General features: G+C 28.5%; 2 protein-coding genes across 5 annotated transcripts; one reads left to right on the top strand and one right to left on the bottom strand.

Moving 5' to 3' along the window:
* Nucleotides 1-322: 322 nt before the first annotated feature.
* On the top strand, nt 323-16260 carry LOC126839052 (fibrous sheath CABYR-binding protein-like). Of its 4 annotated transcripts, none has more exons than XM_050573989.1 (13): nt 323-537; nt 2571-2658; nt 3416-3445; nt 4979-5005; nt 9483-9526; nt 10109-10189; nt 10263-10469; nt 10524-10710; nt 11543-11715; nt 11793-11894; nt 11955-12191; nt 13203-14706; nt 15945-16260. In XM_050573989.1, the coding sequence occupies exons 2-13, from the start codon at nt 2604-2606 to the stop codon at nt 16019-16021; spliced, it is 2724 nt and encodes a 907-aa protein (XP_050429946.1). In that variant the 5' UTR covers nt 323-537; nt 2571-2603; the 3' UTR covers nt 16022-16260. The 4 variants fall into 4 exon arrangements, with proteins under 4 accessions (XP_050429946.1, XP_050429948.1, XP_050429949.1 ...); XM_050573990.1 differs by lacking the exon at nt 323-537 and adding an exon at nt 656-674; XM_050573991.1 differs by lacking the exon at nt 4979-5005 and having other exon boundaries at nt 324-537.
* Nucleotides 16261-17051: 791 nt separating this feature from the next.
* LOC126839061 (glycosylated lysosomal membrane protein B-like) lies at nt 17052-23397 on the bottom strand. Its single transcript, XM_050574003.1, has 6 exons — nt 23068-23397; nt 22729-22986; nt 21460-21654; nt 20738-20962; nt 18238-18524; nt 17052-17512 (listed from the first exon to the last, which is right to left on the bottom strand). The coding sequence occupies exons 1-6, from the start codon at nt 23128-23130 to the stop codon at nt 17344-17346; spliced, it is 1197 nt and encodes a 398-aa protein (XP_050429960.1). The 5' UTR covers nt 23131-23397; the 3' UTR covers nt 17052-17343.
* Between the last annotated feature and the right edge of the window lie 80 nt (nt 23398-23477).

Below are 23477 nucleotides of genomic sequence, written 5' to 3'. Positions count from 1 at the left end.
TATGAATTATTTAGTACGTTATACGTATATCATTTACAAAAATGGAACGACAGTCCGTCGTAAAATGTAACCAATATAACCCCCCACTATTTACTAATTTTCAAGTAACACATTTCTAGTACGCATGTCCTAAAACCATTGGCCAATCAGAGTTGGTCATGTGCCACTAAAGCATGCGCAGTTTTCCAATATTATCTGAAATTTGTCGGTGGCGGGAGTTTATATAGGACACAGATCAGCATTCAAGCAATACCATGTATCGTTACGCTACTGTAGTATATGACGGCAAGGAAGATATAGAACCATGGTTAGTATGACCTAACTTTAGTAATGTTGGCTGTTACCATTGTTGTTGCTTGATTAAACCACAAGCGGCAACTAGCAAGCAAAGCAATCCCAATTACTGAATTCTAATTTCTATCATCATTCACAATTCACGTATTACAAATCAATATTGTGTGTAAAATTTTAAATGTGTGTGAAAAAACTATATTTTATGGTGGAACGTATTGTGAAATTTACCTTTTTAAGTAAAAAGTAAGTCAACATTATAATAAGTAACAATTAGTGCTAACAATATGAAATATCGTCGTCACTTATCTTTGACGTACTTATACCTAAATTAAGTAATTGGTGTTTTGTTCGTCAGAATACGAGTTGTTTTTACCAACTAGGTAACTTCTATGTATAATACGTAATAGATGGGTAATTACATGAGTAAAACTAATGGTGTTAGAGATAATTAAGTATTCATTAGAAATTAAAACTTCAGTTGTTTTTTAAATGTAATCTTTGTTTCCTTTTTTCATTGGATACATCTCCTACAGCTTGATAAACTATTTTTTCTAATTTTTATTTATTTTGCAAACATTTAGATACCTAGTTTCTAATTTGAACCTTTTCGATTTGTCAGTGGTTTTTTTTTTTATTAGTAAAATATACAATCTGTGCAGTTAAAAATTAGTGCAATAAGTATAAGGTATTATTTAAAGTCATTATGGGTATTACATAATGTCTTTCTTATTATAATATAAGAAGGATATATTAGCTGTGTATGACATGTTTAAAGATACCAACCAATGATGGAACTGCAATAGTTGGTGTTAGTTAGGTTAGCGGTCACTATACCATTTCCTTTTTAAAAGACTGGGTGGATTTTCAGGGAGATTATTAGAAGCAAGGTGAGTGATCAGAGTATTAGGATGTCCCTAAGACGTTTTCTGAACCTTTTGTAGTGAAGTTTTTAAACTAACCAAATAAACCAAATAAGTAAGAAGTTAAGTAGATTCAAAAATATATTTTTAACCTTCATGCGCTCGCGCGGACGGCAAATCGGCCGTCCTTATAAATTTTCGTAAATATTATTGTCCAAAGTGCCAAGGAAGTGGTGAGAAGGGTATGTATTCTCTAGTTATACATCTCTCCGTTATAATATGATCGAATTTGGTCAAACCAGTCCACCCCAGCAGTTCAGTATAGCCACAAACTTAGTAGTGTCAGTATGACGGCCAACTTGCCGTCCACGCGAGCGAAAACGAGAATTTTTGCCTGTATTTTTTTTATTTACGATCTGGATTTATATTATGAAAAAGGAGGCATATAGGAAAGGCAAGTGTCAATAGAAATTACAAGAACCTTTTACCACTCCCTCGGTGCTCTGAAGAAAATTTTTCTCAAAAATTTAAAAGGACGGCCAATTTGCCGTCCATGCGAGCGGATAAAGGATATTTCTATTATTTTTTAAATAAACATTTTTGGTCAACATTTTTTATGTTCCAATGTTGTGTTAGAGGTAATTGACTCTAAATATTTCGAAACATCCACCTTAAATAAAGAATAACTCACGAAAATGATAAAAAATAAGGACGGCCAAATTGCCGTCCTCGCGAGCGGCAGTGTAACTTTAGGAGGCGCGAGCGCATGAACGTTAATTATGAGTTATATATTTTTCTTTCCTGTAAAATTTACATATTGTGACGTAATACAATTGCTCTGGGGTTCAAATATATTTCAGTCGTCATTTTGATTAACAAAAAACATGTCTTTTAAATAAAATGTAATTTAACCAAATTATTGTGTTTTTTAATTTTTGCAATCACTGGAAAAGGCAAATTCTACTTCCAAATTTTAGTTGTGCTCTATTATTTACCTACCTTGTTTTCAATTTTAACTCTTTTTTTTTTTTTTTTTTTTTACCAATTTTTTAGTCAATAAAATAGTATGAATTTGCAGGCAAATAATATAATATTGGTTCACATTTTTATTAGTAGATTAATGCATATGTTAAATATAGTATGTAAGTATCAATAAAATCGTACAACTTCACATATGTTAACAATTGAAATTGTATACACACTACTAAAAATTGTATATAACAGAGAAGTTGGTATACGGTATATAATCTCACTACACAACCTACTGCTTTTTGTCACATTTATTCTTACATTTATGTACAATATAGATAAAATATTTTAATTTCAATGTAGAGCTGAGGAGTTATTTTTTTTTTCTTTAAAATTGTATTAATTCTGTTGCTTTAAAATTATTTACAATATTAATTGTTTTTATAGGATTGCTTAATAATATTTAAATTAATATTCAAAATGGCACTTCCACCTACCTACAAGCAAATTGCGATCAATCAACAATCACCTGCACGTAAGTATTTATGCTTAAATTAGAGAAAATATTATTTCTGTATAAGAAAATTATAATATTGTTATTAAATAATTACTTTCTGTTTTATTAATAATTATGTGTACGTTAAGTAACATAATAATCTGTTATAATCATCAGGAAAACAAATATAACATAAAACATTATTAATAAAGTTATCATATTATTTACATTATTTAAATTGTTTAATAAATTACCAACAATAGGCATGATATATGTCTATTTAAAGTATTACTAAAATATTTTTTAAACAATGTTCTCACACATACTGACTTTCCAAAGATAATTAATTGCTATTCGTTTTAGTTGGTAATAGTTAATAAGGCTCCTACATATTTTAAAAATGATTGCTTGCTTCCTACCTTGGCACAAGCTCTTGATTATTTATGAAAAAGGTGTTAAAATATAAATTTATAAAAAAATGTATTTGATGAGTTTTGAAAATACCTTTTTCTTAGTTAATACAATAATTTATAAGAAATTATAGTATGTTTTTACTTTATTTTTGTGTTGTATTTTAGATTTTCTTTTGGCTATTTACATATTTTCTGTTGTATTTAATAAGCTAAAAAAAATTTTAGTCATTTTACATAAAGCATTTAAAAAAAATCTTAATTAGTTTTAATTTTGCATGATTTCTATTTTCTTCTCTTTATTTTAATTTTTAAATTTGCTAAATTTGATTTGTTTGTGTGTAAAAATATATTTTGGTTTTGAGCTTATTACCGTGTGCCCACAGGTGCTCCAGTCACATTCAACATCTTAAAAGGTAATTTTGTAATAATTATTTAACTTAGATTTATTTGAAAACTCTTGTAATTTGTAAATGCACTAATTTTTGCACACATCACAATTCACATTCAACTTTCATATATCTACTAATTAAATTATAATTTGCACTTGGAAATATGTTAAACATCATTATATAATAATAAGTAACTACTCTAATTAAATAGCAGTTTTCAGCCTTGTTAAATAACCAAAGAAATTTATAAAATATAAAAAAAAGTTTTCCTTCTTTTTTAAGAGGACGCCATATGTCTGATAATTTAGTTCTAAGACTAGCTTTTCTCAAACGGTTGTATTTATTTGTTGTTGACGTAAACGTCGAACATATTGAAAACAATATCACACAGTGTTTGTTAAGTATTTTTTTTTTTGGCGTGAGTCGAACAACACATTCTATCCACATACACGTGAACAGATCCGCTTTTGATTAGGCCGTCCCTTTTTTTATTAAAAAAAATTATATTCGACCATGTTAACATTCTATCTTACGATTATTTGATCATGTGTCCTCACCCCACCAATACTTATGAATTTTAATTGGATAGTATCAATTGCAATAGCCAAACTAGTGCAAGAGCAAATGTATGCATACTATATGAAATATAATAACGTATTAGTTATTATGATATGCTCAAACACCTTGAGATGGTTTTTCATTGCAATTGGAGCAAAAAAACTGATAGAGTGCAATGATAAAGTGAAACATAAGAAAAAGATCACTAAGTGTGCATCAATATTCCAAGTGAAGTATAAAAACTTACACCAGTGAGGTATGATGAAAAATGCTATTAAATTGTCTTTATCAAATCCTTTAAATAAATATAAAAATACAGCAGGTGTGGCGTACTCTTTAATTAAACAAGTTATGTATTTAAATAGTAAATAATGGTATTAAAAAAATTAAAATTCATTATAAATACAAATAAGTAAATTACTAAGAGGATCTAATAATAAAAATACAAATTTTAAAATTATTATCACCCAAATTTATTTGTTTACATTTAAGCTATCATTATGTTTATTGTATTATATTAGGTTGAACAAAATTGCTGTGAAAAATATTACTTATGCTCTAAATTTTTTAACTATTTTTTATTTTTAGGGTTATTAAATAACAAAATATTTCTTTAAAAATTTCTAGATATGTAGCCCATTTGCAATTTTAAAAAGAAAAATGTAAATTATTTTACTGGTGAAGGGTTACTACCAATGCACGACCACAAATTATAATTTATTTTAGAAAAATGTGCTTCATCATTAATCTTGACTAGTTAGTTAACTAGACAGTTAACTAACTATCTAGTTTCACTTGTTTGGTATAATATGGATTCAAATTCTTTGAAACATATTTTAGTTTTTTATTGTTTCTGAGCTATATTTAATCTCCTTACATTTCTTATTATATCCCTTTTAATTTATAAAAATGTGAGCAAAAATATCTGTCTTACTTACATTTTCGCTTCAAAATCTAAGAAAATGATACAGTGTGTGAATAGTTTCCTAATTTTTTCAGCCACTAAAACAGGATCCTATCAAAATGGTTAGTAAGTCTTATATACTTTATATATACTGTGTCTTGCATGTGGTGTCTGTATTTTAAATAATTTAATAATTTTAAATAAGTCTTAGTATAATCATTGGGAATACAAAATATAAATAAACCAATAAATAGTACTTTTTTTTGTAAAAGAAGTAGTTAGTCTTGGCAAATTAGAAAACATTTTGGAAAGCTGAATTTTGGTATATACTTTAAGTGAAGGGTCCTTAGTAACATACTAGAAGTCCCCTAAGATTGGATGCCAGCTAGCTCTGCTAGAGCAAGTTTTATGTCAAGAAAATAAGTTTTTTTGCAAATAACTCGTTATTTTTTAAGATTAGACGATAAATACCTTAACTATTAATACTTAAGCTTTTTTTTATTAAGAATTGTATTTATTTTTTATTAAATGGTTAGTGTACCATCTTTACTGGGATGTACCTATTAGAAGTGTTTAAAAAGTATTTTTATATAGAATTATATAAATCTATAACTTTTTGTATTATTTTTAAAAATAGATGTTTTTTTAGAGTTTTCTTCAGCTTTTTCTATTTTCGAGAAATTATAATTTTTATAGTCATGATTCAATGACATCTTCGTAAGTTTAGAGTATCCACACTTTGTGCAGATACATCAATACATGGATATGTCCTGATAATTATATGATTATTTCCGACCTATAATCTCTTTTTGTTTTTGGGGGTTTTTAGCCGTAATTTTAGGGTGTTTAAGTTGAAAATTTGTCAAGAGTTATAACTCATATGTATCCATAACATATTAAACGAAGAAAAATTCGGGTCTACAGTGTTTCTTTAATTGCTGGAAAACTGTGTTTTTTGCAGATTTTGTATATTTTAACATAAAAATCTTAAAATCTTTAACACTTAAATCTTAAAAAAAAGTTATCAAATTATTACAAAAATGTTATGGACATCTATTTAGAACAATACTATTAAGTTTCGTACTCTAGTACCAGTTTAAGGTTTTTATTTTATTTTTATTTTCACTTCATTAACGATGATTTTGTTCTGTTTGGCGTTAGCATCATCGTGTACTCGAACGCCATGTTGTCGCACGCTTTTAACAGCTCCGAAATGCTCTTTCTACAATAAAGTATAAGGTATTTATCGTCTAATCTTAAAAAATAACGAGTTATTTGCAAAAAAACTTATTTTCTTGACATAAAACTTGCTCTAGCAGAGCTAGCTGGCATCTAATCTTAGGGGACTTTTAGTTTGTTACTAAAGACCCATCACTTAAGGTGTATACCAAAATTCAGCTTTCCAAGATTTTTTTCCGCTACTTAACAAATTGGGTCTAATTTTTTGCCTGGACTAAGTATATTTATTTTAATATTATCTAGTTATACTAATTATAAACTAACTTGTATGATTTGTTGTTATAATATATATACAGGGTGTAATGTAAAGTTCTACCGAGCTTCAAATGAGACAGTCAGGATGCTCTATGGGTACAATAAATGGTATTCATTTTTTTTTTAATTAAAAAAATTATTTAAAATACAGAATGTAGAATCGTATCACATTTAAAAATTGTCTTACGAAAAAAAAATTCAGATTTGAAATCTAAAGAAAAAATCTTGTTGAATTGATATGTAACATGATTTTATGGTATCTGATTTGACATGTAATGATGTGACACATCATTTTATGTTGTAATTTTATTCTCAATTTAGTGGTGTCCATAGAATTATTTTATATTAAATAATGTGTCGCATGCCATATGTTGGTTTTAGTCACATGCCGACCACCATGTGTATGTTTCGGGAGAAAAAATCTTGTTGAATAGATATGTAACATGATTTTTTGGTAACTGGCCACACATACATCCACAGGGTGGTCGGCATGTGACTAAAACCATCATATGGCATGCAACACATTATTTAATATAAAATAATTCTATGGACACCACTAAATTGAGAATAAAATTATAACATAAAATTATGTGTCACATCATTTAAATGTCAAATCTATTCAACAAGATTTTTTCTCCCGATTTCAAATCTGAATTTTTTTTTCGTAAGACAATTTTTTAATGAGACGAGTTCTATTTTAAATAATTATTACATTAAAAAAAAATTAATACCATTTATTTGTACTCTTAGAGCATCCTGACTGTCTCATTTGAAGTATATATATTCACACACTCGGCCACGTGCTCTGCCAGGCCGGATCGACCGAGTAATAGTTTAGATTTAATGTGCAAGCAGAAAGACCCCAAGGGAATGAATAAAAATCTGAAAATATTAGAGAAATATTTTTTCAAAATTTGGAGCCATATGACAGTCATTCAACGCAATGTCAAACTTAAGGACCCCCTTATTTTTATTTTTATTTTTTTAACAACGCACAATCTAGACAACTCTTAGTTTATACTAGAATATAGATTTTCTTTATGTTTAAGATAAATTATTAGAAAATTGTTATTCTAAGTTAATTGTTGAGGTATCCCTTCTGATTTTCTTGTGATATTAACAGCATTATGATACATGTATAGTTACTAGTGATGTCCAGAAAAAATCTGGATTTACCGAAGTTTGAGTTCAAAATATGAAATTTATTGTAAATCCTGATACCGTATTTTAAAACTTATTTTTGGCAAAATGTAACTAGACATTTTATTTTAGAAACCATAAAACAAAGGAAAATGTCAAAACCAACTTGTATACAATATAAACTTAATTTATTTACTATATTATGTGAAATTAATCAAAATCTATAAATATCAACATTAGTGTTTACCTTATAAGGACTGTGGGCGTATGATAAGTCATATTTCCTATTACACTCACAGTCCAGGAGGTTAAAATTGAAACAAAAATACAATTCTAAAAGTGTTAAGTACGAATTATTGAAAAATAAACAAAATATAATCATATTATACAATATTTATTGTAAAATTAACAGTAAAAAGTAGATATTAAAGAACTTATGTTTTGTAAAACTTAAAATTCCAATTAAGATTTTATTACTTTAAAATTTAAAATTTTAATATTTGGATTTCAGAATTTGAAATACAGTTTTATGTTGTATCATTAATAGTTAGGTATAAGTTACAACTATTCTAATTGATATCTTCACGTTGGAACTTATTTATGTTAACAATTTTAATTTCAAATTAACTCGATAGGAACTAGATATAGCAATTTTTAGAGGGGAAAAAATAATGAATATACACATTTCTAAAATTCAGTGTAGTGTTGTGAATGTAACATTTAGTAGTAATTTAAAAAAGCATTAGACAATTCGCTTTTAGTCAAAATTTGATTGTATACTAATTTCATCAGGGCCTAATTAAGAAAAAAAAAGACAAGTACTTAACCCTTTCATTACTAAAATCCTCGTACGAGGATTTAACTTTAAAAATCGAATAAAATATTAATAACGTACTATCATTATCAAAAATGTCTTAAAACACAAGTTCTAGTATAGATTGATGATAAAAAAATCGACACAGCTATATTGATAATTAATATCAGTCCAATACGTAAAAAAAATGTTGATTTTTTTTTTTTTAAGGAAAACCTAGGAACGAAAGGGTTAAAAAAAATAGTTATTGAACTACACACGTAGTATGTATGACTCATAAAAAATACATTTGGTCATAATTTTGGCTGGAAAATTTTGTTTTAATAAAGTAGGAAATATATACTTTATTTTTATGTGGATACATTATTTATAGGAAAACTGTAGTTAAACAAAAAAAAACTGTATAATTAACGCACATTCAAAATGCTTTTTTTTTAATTTTTAGGATAAAAAAAAAATGATACATCATCTATCAGCATATTGTTATCTTTTTTGTTCTAATTTATGCTTTCATTATTTTTATTTAAGCATAAAAACTATATTATTAATTATTCGCATGGTTTTAGTTTACTAATACATAATGATGGGGTTTTAATGGAGAAAAAATGAACATTTTGTATTTGCAAACTGGACTCTTGTTGTTTGTATAGGTCCACGAAACCCAGTCACCACAATATTTTTGGTGATTTAATTGTGTTGAACAAAATTTGATCAAAGTAGTTTATAATTCTTCATTAATAATAGCCTAACAATGTGGTATATTCATACTATTTATTTTTAAGTACAATTTAACTCGTTTTTTTTGGAGTAATGATGTTTGTCTTTTTTTTTATATCCAAGCAATTTTTTTTGCCTGTTGAGCTTCAATTACTAACAAACATTTTCAAAATTGTGAATGGACGAGTTTTATTTTCCTTCATTGGAGTAAATAAAAACTTTCCAACCATAAAAAAACGAAGCAGGCAATTATGTACAGTAACACTACAGCTTTTTGCCCCTATTAAAAATATTGCTATAATATAATACTATTTCATTAATTTAAAGTTTAAGTAAATTTTACTGTATAAGTGGTGTTAGTTATTTATATCAATCAATAAAATTGGTATTTAGATTTATAATTTAATGGATTATATAATTATATTTTATTACAGAACGCTTAAGACCTGGAGGAAGTTCCAGTCAACTATCTAGTTCAGTATGTATTTAGTTTAAAATGTTATAACTATAGTTCAATTGTTTTTTATTTGGCCTGTAACTACCGTGGGTGCAGGAGGCAGCTGCCCCTGGGCGGATTCTATTTTATGGTGTTCTGCAACTCATCAATTTATCATGTAATATAGGGTGCAAAAAAAAGTCTCGCTCCTGGGGGCTTTAGTCTTCTCTAGTTACGCCACTGCCACATTTATATATATTATAGGCCATATATATACATATACAGTACTTGAATTAGAAAGGGAAGATTACAAAAGAACTAAACTCTTTTACAAACTTTAAACAATAAAGAACTTTTCTACTATAATTTATTATACAAGCGAGCAAGGAGATGTAAAAGACAGTATACTAATTTCAAATCTTAGTGTGAATTTATCTTATACTTGCATAATAGTTTTTATCTTTTATAAATATTGGACACGCATTGAATATTTTATTGTATTTCTCAATTCAAGCTCAGAATGTATGTACATATTAGTAGTTAGTTACAATAGCTGTCACAAACTAAATTTTAAATGTACATTTTCAGTATTAAGTTTTGTAATAAATAATATTTTGATTTTAGAAAGATCAAAATCAGAGCCCATTTATACCGAACAGTCATGGAAATCCAGCATTTCATCCTCAAAAAATTTCAAAATCTGCAGTATGAAAATAAATATTTATACTATTTAATATATTTTAAATGTTAAAATATTGACAAATTAATATGTTTAAAGGCTGATGCTCGTGGTCTTAAACCTCCTAAACCTCCTGAAAAACCTCTTATGCCATACATGCGTTATAGTAGAAAAGTGTGGGATCAAGTTAAAGCTAACAATCCAGATTTAAAATTATGGGAGATTGGTAAAATTATTGGACAAATGTGGAGAGATCTCCCTGAAGAAAATAAACAGGAGTACATTGATGATTATGACTCTGAAAAAGTAATATTGAAACTGTATGCTTAAGATAAACTCCTAAATTACAATTATTTTTAGATAACTTATGAAAAAGCAATGAAGTTATATCACAGTTCACCAGCTTATTTAGCATATTTGCAAGCCAAAAATAAAGGAAAATTAAACCAAGTAGAAGATAGAGAACCCCATGAAAGATCATCAAGTGGAGGTAAACAAACTGCAGCAGACAGAAGAATTGAAATACAACCTGCCGAAGACGAAGATGGTAGGTTTTACTTCATTATTAATTCATAATAATATAATTCCAGGTGTATTATTTTATTCAAGTTGTTAACAGATACAAAAGTGAATATGTGGTTTTTTTTTCTCACAAAATTACCCTAAAACCACAAGCAGTATCTCTAATAATAACAAATTGTATGCTGTTCGTACTTATGTGCAGGCGCGTAACGAGTGAGATAAGGTGGCAGTGTATCAACGCAAGGTCGCTGGTTCAAATCTTAGCCACTGGTAGTTTGTTCCTCCGGGTGTGTAACTGTCTGGAGGAAGAAATGGCCACCTGCACCTCTCTCTGGGGGGGCCAACTTATTTGGTAGCTTTTGGTCGGCAACCAGCTATAAACCCAAAAATGCCATATTTTAATCTGTCAAAGCCCCGATCAGTGGGAATAAAAGACGTTAAATGTAAGAGAGAGTATGCTGTTCGTACTTAGGGTGGCCAAAGGTTCACTTCTTACCTCTTAAAATTTGGAAAACTATTTTGTGATTGTTGCAAACAAGAATATGTCCACTCATGATTTGTCCACTAATATCAAATAGTATAGTTATAAATTTTTAATTATCTACTAACTACAAGAATCCAGGGGGATGCATTTTTACAACACCATGTCTTCTTCCGTTTTTCATCTTGCACAATATATCCTTAAAGATTTTAACAACAAATTGTGAATATAGTGTGTAAAATATTATATCAAAAAAGACAGTTATTAGTATTCTCTTTTCCTAAATACATTGTTTGGAAAATTCCCTTATGTCAATTATTGGTTATCTTTTTTTTATAATTTTCTTATTTAATGTTTTGATATTACCATGTTTTAGATCAAGATGATGGTTTCAGTGTAAAACATGTGGCTTATGCTAGATATCTTCGAAACCATAGGCTTATAAATGAAATATTTTCCGACAGTGTTGTACCTGATGTACGTTCTGTAGTTACAACAGCTCGAATGCAAGTGCTTAAAAGACAAGTGCAAAGTTTAACTATGCATCAGGTTAATATCTATGTTTATTACTTTTAAGAAAATTTTAATTATTATATTATATTATTATTAATTAATATTTTTTGTAGAAAAAACTAGAAGCAGAACTGCAACAAATTGAAGAAAAATTTGATACTAAAAAAAGAAAGTTTATTGAATGTAGTGATGCTTTTCAACAAGAATTAAAAAAAGTAATTTAATTTAATACAATTAAACTATTTTATATTAATAAATATACTTAATTATTTTAGCACTGTGTCCAAGCAGTTTCTGAAGAGGCTTTTCAGAAAATGGTTGAACGCCAAGTAGAATTGTTACAAAAAGAACGCTCTAAAAGTCTATGCTCGGCAGCTACACCAAGTGAAGAATTTTCAAAAGTGCATTGTGAACAACTATTAGAACCTAGTGAAGGAGTACCTCCTGTTGAAGAAGACCCTCCCTCATCTCTTGTTCCTTCTAGTACAACAGATACTAACACTGATTCAGAGGTAAAGTTGTATAAAATTAAGAAACAATTTTTACAATCAATAATTGGATCAATTCACCTAATGTATGTGCGAGTAAGGCTATAAAAAAATTATCATACATTCTTTATAGGTCCTGAATAATACAAAATTAAAAAAAAAAAAGTTTGGTTAGGTGGTTCGATTTTTAGAAAAAGTTATCCGAAAAAAACCTCATGTTCCTGACTATGTAATTTAACCGCCAATGGTGGTTTGAACATGAAACCTGCACAGTTAAAATTCCAATTAAGAGTATTTTAACCATATTTTGAAAAAAATAAATTTTTTTTTTTTAAATTTTAACACTGAAATTTTTTTTCTCTAATGAATTTTTCACTTTTTTGGGGGGTCAAAAAAAAATGTTGCTTTTATAAAATTCAAGTTATGTTCTTAGAACCCATGTCATATCTTTGAATCAAACAAGGTTTTTTTTTTGCTTTTAATTTACGGTTTTAAACATAAGTGGTTTGCTGAAAACTATTTTGTCATAAAATACCTGTAAAAAAATTGTATGATAAAATTTTCAAACATTTTTTAACTATAGTCGCACACAAATTAGGTGATTTCACGTGAGCTGACTCAATTATGTTAAAATTTCAAAAGAAAAATAATTGAATAATAATAGATAAGAATTATAATAGATAAGAAAGATTGAATTATAATAGATAAGAAAAATTGAATTATAATAGATAAGAAAAAAAAGAAAACAGTTGAACGCTGCAACAAGTATCCTTTCTAGAAATGTTGGAAAATATTTAAAAATTATTAATTGTGTTCTTCTTCCACTACACTCTTCACTTTTATATTTTCCCTTTTATTTTATATTTATAGGATTATTTAATTTTAGTAACTACTAAAAACTGAATAAAATTAATTTTTGTGGACCTAAAGATATAAGCTTAGTGGGCAGGAAGAAATTATAATATATTAATATTTTAGGGATTTTATTAATAAAATATGATTACATATTTTACAATAAACATTATATTTTTCTAGTCAATGCTGGCAAAACCTGATACTTTGAAGCCTGATATTTCATCTATAATTAAAGAAAATGGAGAAATGGCCACATCTCTACCACAGGCTCCTTTAGAGCAGCTACAGTTTTCACAGCAAGATTCTGTTCAACAACCACCACAACATCAAGAGCAGTCTTCATTTCCACCTACACAGTTAGCACTTCAGACTCAAGAACAACAACAGCAAGCAACCCAACATATTCCTGCTGTTCAGCAACCTCTTCAGCAGCCAATTTCTGTACAACAACCATTACAAATAATTCCTACACAGCAACAGCTTCCTGTACACCAACCACTTCAACAGCAAATACCTGCTCAACAACTTCCAGCACAGCAAATACTGTCTGTTCAACAACCTCTACAACAACAAATCCAACCACCACCACTACAACAACCATTGTCTGTTCAACAACAAATTCTTGTCCAACAGCCTTCAATGCAGCAATCATTACCTAATCAACAGGCACCACAACAGACAATTCCTGTTCCGCAGTCTCCACCCAATCAACGGTCCCTACAGGAACACCAGCCATCACCTCAACAAGTGCCTACCCAACAACAACAACAAGTCTCTATTCAACAACTTCCTCCCCAACAACTATCTATCCAACAGCAACATTCTGTCCCCTTACCACCACAACAACAACTTTCTACTCCACAAGCTATTCAACTGACACCATCCCAAACACAACCACCACAGTCTACTCAACCAGCAACACAACCCCCATCGTCTTCTCTGCCGCAGTTAGCAATACCTCCTGAAACACAAACGCAAACAACTTCTCAACCACTTCCATCTCCAGTTGTGGTTCAATCAGCAGCACCATCTAGTGAAGCAGTAATTGGGTCAGATTCGCCATCTAATATTGTTTCATCTACAACTGAATCGCCACCAAAACTTTCTGAAACTCAGACCTACCCATTACCAACACCTAATGCTCCAGCTCATTCATATCAACCTCCTGTATCTCAACCACTAACGCAATTGCCTTCGTTTCAAACTACACAAAATTCTCAAATTTCAATGCCTAACACATATTCATCAAATCAAATGTCCCATAATGGAACTCAACCAATTCATCCCCATCCTGGTGTAATGCAACCGCCACAAATACCTCAATCCCCACAATCCTCTCAATCGCCTACTGTTGGACCATCTACTTTCACTCCATATCCACAGTCGTATTCAACGCAAACTCCACGACCACAATATGGTTATCCACCACAAGCATATCCACAATACTCTCCACATCCGTACTACCATCAACCACCTTACCAACAATATGCCCCACCACCTCCAAGAGTGGCTTACTCTCAACAAATAGGTTCTATTACTAACCAGGATGCTAATCAACAATCTCTCGAAAATGGTATATACAGTGCACCGCCAGTAACAGCTAATACATCATCAGAAAAACCAAGTGATGAAAATGAACCAAAAATTGAAGAAGTAAAACCTCCAGAAACTATTAATACTACAGGTATATGAAAAATATTTTGTTATCAAATAATTTTACAATATTCTTCATAGTTAATTTCAATGTTATTTATGCAAATCGGTTTATTTTAGCTACAGTATGGATCTAAAAAAGTTTTTTTCAATGATTTTTTTTTTAACGAGATAAGGGAAAAATACAAAAAAAATTTGGATAAATACAAAATACATTAAAAAATATATGTCTTAAAAAACCTTACGTCTTTGTGTTGTAACCTTATGTTATGTGTTACGACAAACATGAATTGTTGTATGATTTGGCAAATATTTTTTCAATAACGAATAATTTCAAAATATGTGTTCTTTTATGGGTGATGGCTAAATAGTTCTCTTCAATAATTCTTTCAAGTATGAATGGACAAATGTAAAATGGATAGAAAATGTTCATTAAAAAAAATTGTATGTTCAAAAATTTGTTTTTGAAAAAAAGGTCACTTGTACTATTTTGGTTCATAATCACTTAATTTGCGGAGGTTGTGCAAGTTGGTTAAGGGAGACATGGAGGTTATGGATTTACATTATACATATATCGTAATAGAGAGTTAATAATTTAGAAGGTGTTAAAATATTGTGAAGACACAAAAAAACTGTGGGATGAAAAAATTTGAATACTACTGTCCTTGCTAATTAAAGGAATAGAAAAAATGTAAGATACTAATGTATAATCCACCCTTCAGGACGCTCTTGCTAAAAAATTATCTTTTATTTCATGATTTTTCGTTCAATTAATTTGTATTATTTGTCAGCATAGTTTTTTTTATTTATTCGTTATTTCAAAAAAATACATTTTTAAATTTTAGATTTAGTTATAATTTTAAAATTATCCAAGATAAATAAAAACGTAGCTGAAATAATTTTTTACATTAATATTAAATAAACTAATACTTCATAAAACTAATTTCATTCATCGATAAATTACATCTCTGTAGACACCTAATGGCCTTGCTACGCATGTATATACTTATAATTTTAAGAAATACATTAATATATTATTTCAATTTTGCTCAACTCTGCTCCTGCTCAGCTTTCCTCAATAATAAATTGTTGCTTAATGTACCATATAACTAATTGTGTTGCGTCTTAACATAAAGACTCTTTCTTAAAAAAGACAACCCCTAAATTGTAAAACAATGTACACCTCCGACTAGTCCCGAATATTGTATACAATTATAATTAAATCAATTTATTAATATTATTATTAATTGTGGCATTTTAATTTTAAAGCTTCTGAAAAACCAACATTGGAAGAACAATCTACCGTAACTCCTCAACAACCTGTCAAGAATGATGAAACTTTGTAATATTTTATATATTTTCTAACTTTCACAAAATTATTGTAATTAGTATATTATGCAATGAATATTTGTTTTGCTATATTTCATCATATTACAGTTAACACAACAATATAATACAACATTATTATTTGAATCGTTTATTATAACTTTAAGCTTACATTATTTGTATCGAATATTATTAGTGCTTTAAATTATATAATGACCAACATGTTTTAAAAATAAACATATTATTTTTTAATTTATAATACCTGTGGTGCGTGTGCATTAATATGAACTAACTAATTTAATATAGAAATACATAAAAAATGTTTAGCAGGAATATATCAAATTTAAAGTACATAGAAAAATTAGATAATTAGTATATTACATAACATTACATTTTTCTAGCGTATTATATAAATCAAATTTATGGAACCATGTTAACAACATTAAATATACCATAATTTGGACAGTGAATATTTATAATAAAAAAAATCTTTACAACTAAACAAATATATGTTTCTCAATAGTTATAAAATACTGTCAATTCCATATTTACACATTTTTTTCAGTCCTTCTATCACATAAAATCAATTTAATTATACATCAAATCTTGTTTTAATCAGTTTAAAAGTAACAATGATTTACGACATTTTTTAAGGCAGTTGCAATTTAGTTATTCATTAATTTTGTGTTAACAGTTATAAAACATAGTAATATTACAAGAAAATAGTTTTACTATTTTACTTATTGAATAGTGTAAAGTATCCATTAGAACAGATATTAAAGGAAGCCTCTTTGCTTATTTTATAAAATTAAAGTTAAATAATTTATTAGTTTTCAAGAAATTTATAATTTAATATATGGAAGGGGAGATTGTTTTGTAATAAATAATAGTTATATACTTACATCATTAAATCAAACAATACAAATATGCATATTTAAAAATCAAAAATACATTAACAATAAACTTATTACTTAATAAAAATTAAGGAGCAGCATGAAACAGAAACATTTTTACTTCATATTGTAAACAAATTAATATTATAACAATATTCAAATAAAAAATTGTTTTACAGTGCTAACATTATTTAGTAATTTGCTAAACCAGATTCTGTGGAAGTATAAGCTAAAATAGTTTGTCATAGGCTAAAAATTATTAATTAGGAATGATGCAGTACCGCAATACAAAATTACATTAGTTGCTTACAAAATCTTAAATAATACGTAGGACTAGCTCAATATTTTAAGAAAATAAATACTTATATTATAAAATTACAATCCGAGCTTAGCTTTACACTAGCACTTGCACAATTAAGCGATCTTAATTTTACTATGGTAGTAATAACTTATTGGCCATAAATTATTGAATTTCGTTTACTTGATATCCAACGCATGAATATACAGAACACTAAGATCATTGTAATAGTTAATAACAATAAAAGACTTGCAATGATTGATATCTCAAAGAAGCCTAAACTGTCATTAGGAGGCGCACCAACTCCCACCAAAAATGTCCTAAAAAAAATAAAGTATATAAAATTAAAAAAACATAATAAATATATTTACAAATAATAATAACAGATCTAGGCTAAAATAGTAATAATAATAACTAAAAATTAACAAACAAAAATTTTAGTTGGTATAGAATAAAAGTAAATGATAAAAACAGCTAATCAATAGCAACAACATTGGACTCCAGATGGGATATTTTGACTATGAAGTAAAATAACATTTTCTACACAAATATAATTCTAGAAACCCGAACTTAATAACTTAAAATTTTTTAAAAATGTACTAAAAAAGGTTTAAAGTATAGCCTGGATAGATTTCTGTAAAAAATGCAAAATAGAAGTGGCAATTTTGAATTTTGTATTTCATAAATCAAATTTTTCTTTAGATGAGCATTGTATAAACATTAGAAAAAAAGTATTTACATCACTTTAACTATTCTTAGAAAGTCAACATTTGTATAGGTGTAATATTTAGGTGTCTATCAAAGTTGACAAAATTACTCGAAACTGACCAGAAAATTATTGAATTTGTAGCCAACACTTAAGAATTTGATTCATTTATTAACTGTAGTACATCTAAATGTATATTTTGGTTAACTCACATGGCAGAATAAATGTATGACATAATTTAACATGTATATTATTATTTTACTATGTAGTACACTATTTTAAAATTTCGTTTTTTTACTGTTTTAGCTGGAACCCTAAAAAATGTATGTGCATACTTACCAATAAAGATAGTTGGACTTCAAATAAAATTCATCACCAGTTTCTCCAAATGACACATTTGTAGCTTTCATTAGATATGATTGAGTGTTAAATAATTCATTACCAAATAAATTAAATAGAGGTGTACTAATCCAATCAACTGCATTTGAATGACTTTGAATACTATACTGAGCTGTAGATGATGCATTCAAAGCATGTGTGTCGGGTGCTTTAAAGACAACAGGTTTCCACGTTAAATAACCTCCTCCTTCTTCAAAATCTTCACCTATTGCGTTTACTAAGATACTCTAAAAAAAATTGAATTAATTAATATCACTACTTATAAGACAAAAGAATGATACTAAAAACTATTGACATAATCTAGCATAACAGGCCTTAAATGCTGCTATCATAAGGTTTCTTGACAATTATGCTTTCAGGACAGGATGTCAGTCCGTCGCCATTGAGGGGGCGGCTCGTTTTCACTAGAAAATTTTCTGCTCAGCAACAGAACCGCCAGACTGAGTGTCAAAAAGGTAATAGGGGGGGGGGGAACCTAACACGCTGCCTCTTTTTACCCACTCTGCTATTCATTCTCCTCTAACTAAAAACTTTTTTACTATGTAAATACTAAATATATACACTAATGTTATCCTATTAATACAAATAAAAAATTATTTCCAAAAATTAAGCAATAATCAGTGATGGAACCCTTCTAACAGGCAACAAAGAAATCGCATGCGAATTGAAAGATATGTTTGCAAAGCTTTTAAACCAGCCAAGAATTAATATTACTCTGTAAACGAGCTAACGACAGTAGAACAGCTACTCGAAAAACCATCCAAAAGTGAAGTAGAAACGGGATTAAATATGCTTAAGAATAGTAAAGCACCAGGTGAAGATGAAATAGCATCGGAATGTCTAAAGATGAGTAGAAGGGTGGTCTATGCTTACTGAACCAGCTTCATAAATTAATAAACATAATCTGGGAACAAGAGAAAATACCTGAATCGTGGCGAATATCTGTCCTATGTCCGGTTTTTAAAAAGGGAGATATCATGGAGTGTAGAAATTATAAGATTCTGTCTAATATATTTCTGATCAGAATCAAACCATATATTAGGAATAATAGGAGAATATCAAGCTGGATTCATGATAGGGAGATCAACAGTTGATCAAATTCATATAGTTAAACAATTAGGTGAGAAAAGTCAAGAGTTCAACAAAGATGTACACCTTATGTTCATAGATTACAAAGCAGCATACGATTCGATTAACAGAGAAAAACTATGGAATGTCATGAGCCATATGGGAATACCAGCAAAATTAGTCAGAATGATAAAAGCATGTACATATGAATCCAAAAGTAAAGTAAGTTTTGGAGAAGAGGTATCAAATGAGTTCCCAGTGACGACAGGACTCAGACAGGGAGAAATCCCTGACTGGATCCCAAAAGGAGTCCAAAGAGAAATAATGATGGAGAGTATAAAATGAGAAACAACGAAGAATTGGATAATCTCTATAAGGAACCTACCATTATTGGGTCCCTGAAGAGCACTAGAATAAGTTGGGCGGGGCACGTATGGAGATCAGAGGGAATGATTAGATCAATAACTAAATGGAAACCCGACACTAAGACACCTAGAGGAGGCCCTAGACAAAGATGGATGGATAGAGTACAAGAAGACTTGAAACTTCTGAACTAAAGGAACGCAGAAGAATGTGCAAATGATAGAGAGGGTTGGAGACAATATGCTGTTGCGGCAATGGGCCTTAAAGGCCTGTAAAAGCCCAATAGAAGAAGAAGCAATTATCAGTAAAAAAAAACCTGACAAATGACATCTTTTTTAGTAAAGAAATGAATATGACAGACTAGTGCTAAGTCAGTGCTAATGACAGACTCAGGTTAGGATAGGTCTGTAGTTAAGGCTCATGATGACAACATTTTTGCCGAAATATGTACACGAATAGTGTATTATTTTTATGGTTAAGGGTTTAAATATAAATTTCTTATATATATATATATATTATATCCATAAGTTGCTTAATGTTTTTCTAGATCGACATCTTTTTTAGTCAAAAGAAATACTGTCTAATTCCAACCAAGCGTTATTGAATGTCAAAATATTGTTTTATATAACTGTATAATAATAGTGTGTGTATCTTAAAAGAAACGGATTCCTTCCCTAGAGGAACTAAGAAATAAACTGAAAAGTCTTTTAGCCAACATTGGCTAAACATAAGAATAATACCATACGGTTTGAACGAACAGATTATATCAAGTTTTCATTTAAACAACACTAAAGTACTTTAAAACGATGATACATAAATAACCGTTAATATGATGAGCACATTTATTTGTGTTAACTGTAAATACTACATTATCATGAAGAATAATTTCACTATGGAAAACCCATACATATATTAAGCAACATTCCATAATTTAATAGTATATTATTAAAAAGATAATCATATATAAATTAAAATAGAAGTAAAGAAAATTTAATTAAGTATGACTTACAGAAAATACACCACCAGAAGCACTGTCATCGCTGAATGTTTTCTTTGTTATTTTTTCAGAAAAATTATAGGGGTAGGAACTAAGTGTAAGAATTTCAACTGCAAATCTTGATTTTGGATTGGCTGTTTTTAGATGATCAAGTGTTAGAGTTATTTCTCCAGATTCAGGTGTATGCACTAAATGTGGAAATGCAAATCCTTTGTCTTCTTTTCCAAAAACTTTCAGCTAAATTTAAATTAAGATAAGTCATTTACAAATTGGTATTTATAACTATGCTTATAATTAGAATAATATATAACACAATTTATAGTTGGAGAAAAATATCAACTAAAAATACATTTTTCAAAAAATATAAAATAGTTTCCTTAATAAATGTGTTTGTTATAGGTATTATTATATGTTCAAACACAAACTATTATTTAAATGATATCAACCATGTATAATTAATACCTTAAGTGTGTAACATAAATTATATTAATTATTATATTTTGAATAAACTTAAAATAAAGTTACCTCTGGTGAAAAATTACTGTTGGGTTAAATTTAAATACCTTACATTATTTTGTAAAATCCATAATTTATGTATGCTAAAAATTATAGTTTCTACAATTTTATAGCAACAATAGTCATTGCTGAAATTTTTGGAGACTTCAATATCAATCAGATATAGGTATTTGATTAAACTATAAACTAGTTCATGCACCAATAATGTAAATTCTTACCGTAACAGAAACATTTCCCGTTTTATTAATGCCAACTGATCGATATGAATTGGCAGATATGGTAACTTGTACAAAATCTTCTTCATTTTGTAATTTAGTCAGATTCCAATTATTAAACCTTTTAAAATCCATACCAATGATATCTGAGTTATTACTCAGACATGCTGTATCATTTATATCATTAAATTCGTATAACTAAAAAAAAAAATCAAGTGAGAATTTGTATAGTGTGTATAGGTAGTTATTGTTATATTTTTCATCTCTCATCTGTTTTTTTTACTTTAATGCTAAATTTTCAAATTGAAATTACATATCTTAGTATAAGTTTCTTAGATAACTAATGTGAAAAATATTAAATCATAATATTGTCTCTTCTAGTTAACAACTTGCATTTGTAGGGCTCTTTCAGTTATATAAGGATTCAAAAATGACTTTATTATAAATTAAAATTTTTAGAGTACAATAATTATTTATTTCAAACTCAAAAATTAAAAATATCTAGTTAAAATTTTTAGCTTAAAAAACTGAAGTATCTATTTATCTTGAAAATAATTTTTTGGTTTTAAAACCAGAAAAATATTTTGAAGTATTTTATATGTATGAGAATAAGAGAGTATATCTGAGACTATACAACCAAACATTTTTGAGATAAAAAAAATTGGAATGGGCATTTGGCAAGCACATCACAAACTTGATTCTTATGCAATGTATGCTCGTTAATAACCCAAACAAAAAACCGCAATAGTGGTAATAGAACAATGTGAATAAAATTCTCAAAGAAATACATTGAACTGGCCCTATACACTACAATGAAAAATGACGGTTTTCATCATCCGTTTTCAAAAACCGTTGTTTTTCATCGTAGTGTATGGGGCCAGTTTAATGTATTTCTTTGAGAATTTTATAAGTGTGGATTGATGATACTTATGACAGTGATCATAAAAATCTTTAGTAGAGTAACGGTCAGGTGAAATATGATCGTTACAGCTGCCCCTCCCCCGTAGAGGTCCGACCTCGGACCTAGTCATATAAAGTTAAGGGTTGTCAAAAAAAAAATTGAAAAGTAAAAGAAACGAAATGGTGGTATTTCATTTGACCGTTATTGTAGAAACTCCAAAAGCTTCACGACTTAACAGAAAATAATAATAATGACTACCTAAATATAATCTAAAAAATAAATGTCTAATATAATTTATATAATTTTTTATTACATTAATTAATCAAATAACTTATTCCTTATAAGCATAACATAGAATTCTAAATACTTACATAATTTAGTACCGTTCCAAACACATATATTGGTACATTTGAAAATGATATGGTATTATCTGGGCCTTTAGTCTTTAACTTTTCATAATCAATAGCAACAACAGAATCTTTAACTGATGTCACAACTACTAAAGATGGTTTCATGGTAAAATCGAAAAGATAATGTACAGTGTCATTATCACCTTCTGCTCGCACATAAGCCAGTTTCAATAAATTAGAACACTCGGATGTACATCCTGGATTATATTTGAAATTCAACTATATTTTAAAATAAAAATATTATATCAAAAAAAATCATAAAAATGTAACAAATTTAGTAAAATCATATAAGGTAAATACTTTTCTATCGGCATGCCCGGTAGAAATTATTATTGCCAAAATCACAACTAAACGCTTCATCATAATTTTTGTTTAATATGGAACACTATTCACACAACAACGTTAGATTACACGAGCTGAGTAGTGAGTTCTTTAATTTAAAATATAACAGTTGGAACTTGGAAATGTAACTATACAAAAATAATGAGAAAAATGAAACATCAGACAACTCTAGTTTGAACTTTGTACTACGCTATTGTTCTATTTTTAATTGCATTGTGTTTACTCATTCAATTGGAATTGTAACCGTCATTGGACAGCGATAATAACAAAATGCATTCCGTATTTCCGTTCCTTTTTTGTCACGACTTGATAAATTACATTACACGGTCACTTCAATATCAACACCATTTATTGTCCATTTTTAAAAA

This window comes from Adelges cooleyi, unplaced genomic scaffold (assembly GCF_023614345.1).
Source record: "Adelges cooleyi isolate 19-005CV unplaced genomic scaffold, UGA_ACOO_1.1 ACOO_flye_CR_arks_rails_tigmint_CR_PRNA_30, whole genome shotgun sequence".
Lineage (NCBI taxonomy): Eukaryota > Metazoa > Arthropoda > Insecta > Hemiptera > Adelgidae > Adelges > Adelges cooleyi.
Note: the sequence above shows the minus strand (reverse complement) of the source record. Positions and strands in the feature narration are given on the sequence as shown.

Excerpts from the sequence above, each read along its gene's own strand:
- LOC126839061 (XM_050574003.1), bottom strand. The coding sequence starts at position 23,130 with ATGATGAAGCGTTTAGTTGTGATTTTGGCAATAATAATTTCTACCGGG. Across the intron at positions 22,987-23,067 it reads CCGGGCATGCCGATAGAAAA|TTGAATTTCAAATATAATCC; the intron begins GTATTTACCTTA and ends TTTAAAATATAG. Across the intron at positions 17,513-18,237 it reads AAGTCCAACTATCTTTATTG|GACATTTTTGGTGGGAGTTG; the intron begins GTAAGTATGCAC and ends TATTTTTTTTAG.
- LOC126839052 (XM_050573989.1), top strand. The coding sequence starts at position 2,604 with ATGGCACTTCCACCTACCTACAAGCAAATTGCGATCAATCAACAATCA. Across the intron at positions 2,659-3,415 it reads CAATCAACAATCACCTGCAC|GTGCTCCAGTCACATTCAAC; the intron begins GTAAGTATTTAT and ends GTGTGCCCACAG. Across the intron at positions 3,446-4,978 it reads CACATTCAACATCTTAAAAG|CCACTAAAACAGGATCCTAT; the intron begins GTAATTTTGTAA and ends TAATTTTTTCAG.